Source organism: Opisthorchis viverrini (assembly GCF_000715545.1).
Source record: "Opisthorchis viverrini unplaced genomic scaffold opera_v5_181, whole genome shotgun sequence".
Lineage (NCBI taxonomy): Eukaryota > Metazoa > Platyhelminthes > Trematoda > Opisthorchiida > Opisthorchiidae > Opisthorchis > Opisthorchis viverrini.
Window position 1 is genome coordinate 735,681 of NW_008751840.1, and position 6,000 is coordinate 741,680.

The following is a 6,000-nucleotide window of genomic DNA, read 5'->3' on the forward strand; positions in this document are numbered from 1 at the left end:
GTAATTTGAGCAATGTGTGTAAGGGTATATATTTTGTTACGAAGGTCAATTCGAACCGTCTATCAAAATGAACCTTTCTCCTAGTCCTTAGGAGATTGTTTTGATGGAGTTGCAGCATAAGCTATCAGACGGATACGACTGCAATAAGTAGGCACCCATAAAGAAGGATCACAGTTCCTTGATCCAACCTGAAGTCCTGAAGATGCCCCAAATCCTCCACTCAAAGTGACCAAGTCCAGCAGCTATGCAAGAATGCAGCCCGCATTGCAGTCTGATAAACGCATCGTTTGCGACCCAACAGTATGCTTTTCTTATGTCACAAATGACGCGGATCGGCAAAGGCAATTCCGATCTTTGATATTTGTGCGTCGGTTTCATCTGTCACACCACCTTCAGAGCTAACGTAACTTGCGAGATACGTATGGCATTCCACAATTATTAGTGTCACTTCTCGGATTATTAGGAGCATTTTCAAGGACTGTTATTCTTGCGGCATAGCTGACTTTGTGGGCGTGAAGCGCATGCGTTTCCTGCACCTTTTACGGAAATGAGCACAATTTAGTCCGCATATTCCAGTTCACCAAGCTTCTCGCTCTGAGGGGTTTGAACTGCGGGAGGTTGGAGACCTTCCATTGTTCGCCTCATTGCCTTATTAGTGACGAATTTTTAAAAAAGTGAGAGAACGCACATCGTTTTCGGACACCATTGCTTGGGATAAAGCTTGTAGACAGCTACCCACATATAGCAAGATATTCACAAACTTCTGTGGCATGCACTATTGCAAAATTGTATTGAAAAGAACGAAACTGTCAGCAGAATCGGGCGTACTCATATAATCGGGGAGCACCAAGAGTGTAGAGTGTCTACATGCATGCCGTAAAAATTGATGAAGTGTGAATATGTGGTCCATGCAGGCCCTTTCAAGCCGGAATCTTGTCTGCTGTTACTGGGTCCCTTCTTAACCCGGCTTCGTGAGATGGCGTAAAATGAAATATGCAAAGTGTCTTGTTACAGCCGAGGGTCAGGCCAATGCCCCCGTCATCCTGCGAGTAGCCCTTTTGACAAATGGGCACCACCAGTGACTCAGTAACATCAGACAAACACGCAAATCGAAACACGTATTTCAGAACAGGTAACAATCGTTAATTGACCCATGCCGCCTATAGCAAATGGCGATGTGGTCTACTTGTGTTTGAGGCTGGCTCGCATTCGGAGAAGTGGCGCTATGTGGTTTAGTGACTTCGGTTTTTTAGGAAGTTGGTACCGCATAGAAACAGTCTGCAATCACCATAAAACTACTGCAGGCATTTGTCGTTACCCGTGCATCACAATTACAATCCTAGACAACGATCTGATTTGGCCTCAGTAGCGTCAAGTCTAGTTACTTGTTCATTCGTACCCCAAGCAACAATAGCTGAGCTCTTATCACGCCATAACAACGCACTCAAAGCGTTGTAGTAACTGCCTTTAAGATAGAACCATGGTTCGTTGTGATGTAAGTAGGTATGGCAAACCGACAGCAATTATCGGCGCGTTTAGGGGATACTCTCATAGACGTTGCCAAACGAACGGCCCACGGGTGACTATCAACGGGCAGTCGCTCAAGCACAGAATTACCTCGGTGGTTTAAAACAACCCAAACAGAACGAGCCATAGTAACTTGTGGATCGACAAGGTTGCGCAATCAGAAGCGATCAGAAATCGATGTTCAGGTCAGTTCAGCTATTGTGTTTGGGTCTTGAATCCTTGTTTCAGAGAGACAATATAAATCAATAGGAAGCTAATCCAGCATGCAAGAGCAGTCTGTCGTCCGGCTCATTTCATAATGTGAAAGCTAAATGCTGCCAGATGAAATGAACACCCAGGTTTGAAGAATGATTTTGAAGAGTTTGCAGCCCTACTGGCCGAGTCGAACGTAGATGCTGAAGCACCTAAGGGGTCTGTTAGTCCTTAAGAAAGGGTCTACGTATATGTATCTGGCAACTGGGCGAGCGGGAAGGACAAATGTATGAAGAAGAACGAAGGGATGCGTCAGCAGTAGCCTGCTATCGCTCGCCTGCCTTACTGTTAATGTGCCATTCGGAGCTCCGCTTATTGACCAACCTGGTAAGAGAGTCTCTGTAAATAATACATGTGCACTCTAGAGTATATCATAGTAAGTTATGGGGGAACCCAAACCGTCACACTGTGATAAGCTCCAGCGTCTTCCTGACGGAAGTCCTTGGTAAGTTTTCAAGGGGTTAACTAGACTGTTTTACTTCAGTATTCCCGAGAAAAATCGAAAACCGTGACCAGAGCCATGTTTTGATATTCCAAAATGAGCAAAAATCTTGCACTGATGTTCACTAATAGCTTCTGTTCATCAAAAGGTTACACTGAGTCGAGGGGTGGTTTTCAATTAGTTACCTTCTGGTAACAGATTGTGAGCACTTGTGTTGAAGTTTTGTGCTGGCTAGAAAAATGAAGCTACCATCAATTGTCTGTGCCGTAAGCACCAACCCTTAATCGGCCGTCAGGAACGGCTTCCTCCGTACTTGGTTAGCTAACCTGGGCATTCATATCACTTGCCACAATCACGATATCTGTACCTCTCGCTGGAAGAAACAACTGTGATAAACCGAAATAGAAGCTGTCTTTCTAAGCCTCATAGCTCCCGGATTGTATGCCAACACATCAAATGAACACCACCTGTCGAATCCAGACACACTGACCAAAAGTGCGCCTTCCAAACCGAAGGCGCAAAGGCAACTATTTACTGTACTCCAGTCCAGTAAAACGCATTCAGCAGTGAGGCTAAGGACAACACCCATATGGTAGACACCACAACTATTTGCATCAGGATCACCAGATATGGGGACAATAAAATGCGAGAAGTTTGAGTTCACCCTGATTTGGGGTCTATTATGCACGTTTCGGAGACAGCATGCGACCGAAACAGAACAAAGTCTAGCAACAAATACCTGCTACCTAATCGACACAGCACGGACGCTGAAAGCCGTCACGTGGAACTTAATAACTTAACTCACTAACTTAATAAAATCTTATTTTGGCTTGTTGCACCGGGAGTAAGCTTTGATGCAGGGTAACGGCTAATTTATTGACATCTGAATGATAACAATAAATGAGCTGTTAATTACAGTTTGGTGAAGACTATACTGATTATGCTTATTTCTTTTGCAAAGTTCTAAGGTGGCGCCTCTCCATTAGGAGTTCCGAAATATGCGCACTGTATCTGCGAAAACAACGCGATGAACTTTTGACTCTTGTGTAAATGTGAGATTTCCCGTGTTGTTGGTATTTCACTCCCCTTCAACCATTTCAACCATTTCACAATTATTAAGTTGTTTATCACCATCAATAAAGTGTAAAATAAAAACTCCGTCAAAACAAAATGAACTCATTATGGCTCCTGTTTATGCAGGCGGTGAAATAACTGAAAACGGCTAGAATAATCCAGCTGTTTTCTAAACGACATTGCTCTGTTAGCTGTGAAGCCTAGAGTTGAACCGCAACTGGGCTGGCAACTAAGCGTGCAAGCGGGGTAGTGAGGACAAAATTATCGATAATTCTGATTACTCATGAGTAACCAAGTTTTGTAAGTGAATCGAGTGCGAACTCTGAAGTCAGTCAAGATTTCCCGAGCAGTTTACTCACTCGAACTGGCAACCCTGATACTCCGTGCGAAATTTTTCAGATGACCAACGGTTCTGTGGAGCTAGGTAATAACCCAGTACGCAGGGCTGCCAAACCTTCCCACATGGTCCCCGTGTGTGTTTCTCACGTGTACATGCTTGGCAATACTACACATCGACTCCGTCAACTCTTCAATCATGGACCTTGCCCACTGGCCTCTAAGATAATACAGATCCACGAGTAGAGCCCTCACACCCAGAGGCAAAAAACCAGATAGTCAGAGTTCACACGCAGTTAGACTAGAGAGGTGTCTGCGGTACCATCGTGTCCAATATATATCGGTCATCACCATCACCTATCAAGGCTTGACCATTGGGAACTCATTTAGTGGAAACAATTCAGGGATATTGATGAAAAATATTGAATGGATAGTATATAATTGAAGTGAACAGAGTTGACATTGAAAAGTCTGTCATGACATGAAGAAGTTTATGGAGACCTTGTACGGCATGTTAGAGCTGGTGGCAAGGCATAATCGTGAATTAGGGGTGAACTGGATGAACAGCATACAGAACCGATAAAGCACTTATAATTAGCATGTAGCCTTGTGTGTGATGTTGGGGATTTTTGTGCATCTCTCTTTCATAAATAATCAGTAATATATCTCCTGTTGGGGAATGGTAATTTCTCACTTAGCATATGCTATTAATCGGGGTTTCAGAGTCAAATGTGCCGTTATCGAACCAAGTTTCTGTAGTGGCAATGATGTCCAAAGGCGAGAAAACAGCCCCGGCAGTGAATTCCGAACGTTCGCCTCCTTCACATACGTAGTCGTACAGGTGTACAGTTAGTACTTTCTGTGTAGTTATTGTGAGTACTTATCGACCGCAGTCAGGTCAGTGGCCTTGTTTGTTGAATCGTTAAATTCTGGGTCCGAATTTCGATCAGCGTTGGAAGTCCCAGGCTGGATAATCAGTCGTTGTGTTATCTCATTATCAATGTTGGCCTCAACGACACTTCTGTCGTATGGGGCAAAAAGATCTCGGAGAACTTGTCTTTCGTGTATGCACCATGTCCCGGTAGACTCGTTCATCATAGATGATGCCTAAACGGTGGACCTCGACATACGTAGTTGGGTTCGGCTTCAGCCAGGACATATTATTGGTATTGAATCTAACTTGACCCCCCATTCATTTGCTTATACCGTCCATGCACTTTTGATTTTCACTTGTTCTGCTCATCCGTACCAGCCATTCGTCATGCCGCAAAGGTCGTCCCGTCTGACAGTGGTATACTGTCGTGTGTGTGTGTGTGTAAATGTGCACAGCTGACCTTTTTACTTTCCTATGCGTGCTCGCGCCCCGTTTGCTAAGACTGCCCTTACTTGTTCTGTAAAGTTTACCGTCCAATCACAATACAAAGGACTGTCCTCGGAAGGGACGACCGCACCCCACGCTATTGAACGAACATTCCCCTCGCCGATGTTTGGTGCACGAGCGTTGACACTGTACTGTGCCGGTCGGTGACAGACCTGTGCACTTGTTGACGGCACGACGGTGGACAACTGAGGTTTATCGAAAAAATTTGGTTACGCTTGTGTAAATAATGCGGTGGACTTTCGATCCCAAGTGTTCCTTTCTGATATTCGGGATCGTTAAACCTACGTGTGACTGGTATCTGGAACCACAGCAATTGACCAATCATTTCAGAAATATATCTCCACCTCTGTATAGTCTCTGTGTTTCGCTTCATCAGCTTCATTGGAATCTGGCAAGCCGCGTATTAAGACAACTTTTGACTCACTGCTCCCTCGGACGCATTCGGAGTGCGACGACGAAATTGCCTTGTCCCCGGAAAAGCAAACAACACTTATTGAGGACCCCGGTGGTCGTATGAAATTTTTAGCCAAGAGGACACTTTCCATATCTTTAACAAATTACGTAGCACCAGGAAACGAACGTGGTTGGTCTTGTATTGGAGGCTAAGCATGACGAGATAACCATTTTAGGACGACCGGAGTTGTATTGGCAACTCCATTACAGTTGGTGGTGTCATATTTCCAATGTTATTTTGAAGAAATTGAGGAGAATTCCGAGAAGCCGATGCAGATGAACTTGAGATGGTTGTAAGCTGCACTGGGTCTGGTGCGTCTAACCCGGGGTGGTGGGACAGGGGCTAGAATAGTGTAATTCATGTTCATATAACCCGGTATGGTGCGATGAGCAGCAACTGGTTGGCGAAGGGCAAATACTGATACAAGATTGTGTATTATTGATGAAGCATGCGAGTAGCGTCTGGTCTGGTATCCAAGCTTGGCCCCCGCATCTGATGGAAGGCGAAGGTTACTACGGAAGTTATGGAACCGTT

At 44.8% G+C, this 6,000-nt stretch overlaps 1 protein-coding gene across 1 annotated transcript in view; it reads left to right on the forward strand.

The window, feature by feature from the left end:
* The window catches only part of T265_07746 (hypothetical protein), a gene marked incomplete at both ends in the record, with an annotated part of 29,018 nt that extends 23,400 nt beyond the window's left edge, over positions 1 to 5,618 (forward strand). The window contains one exon of the mRNA XM_009173345.1: positions 5,389 to 5,618. Coding sequence (XP_009171609.1) covers positions 5,389 to 5,618 — 230 coding nt within the window. The remainder of the gene's footprint in view (positions 1 to 5,388) is intronic.
* Positions 5,619 to 6,000: the final 382 nt, after the last annotated feature.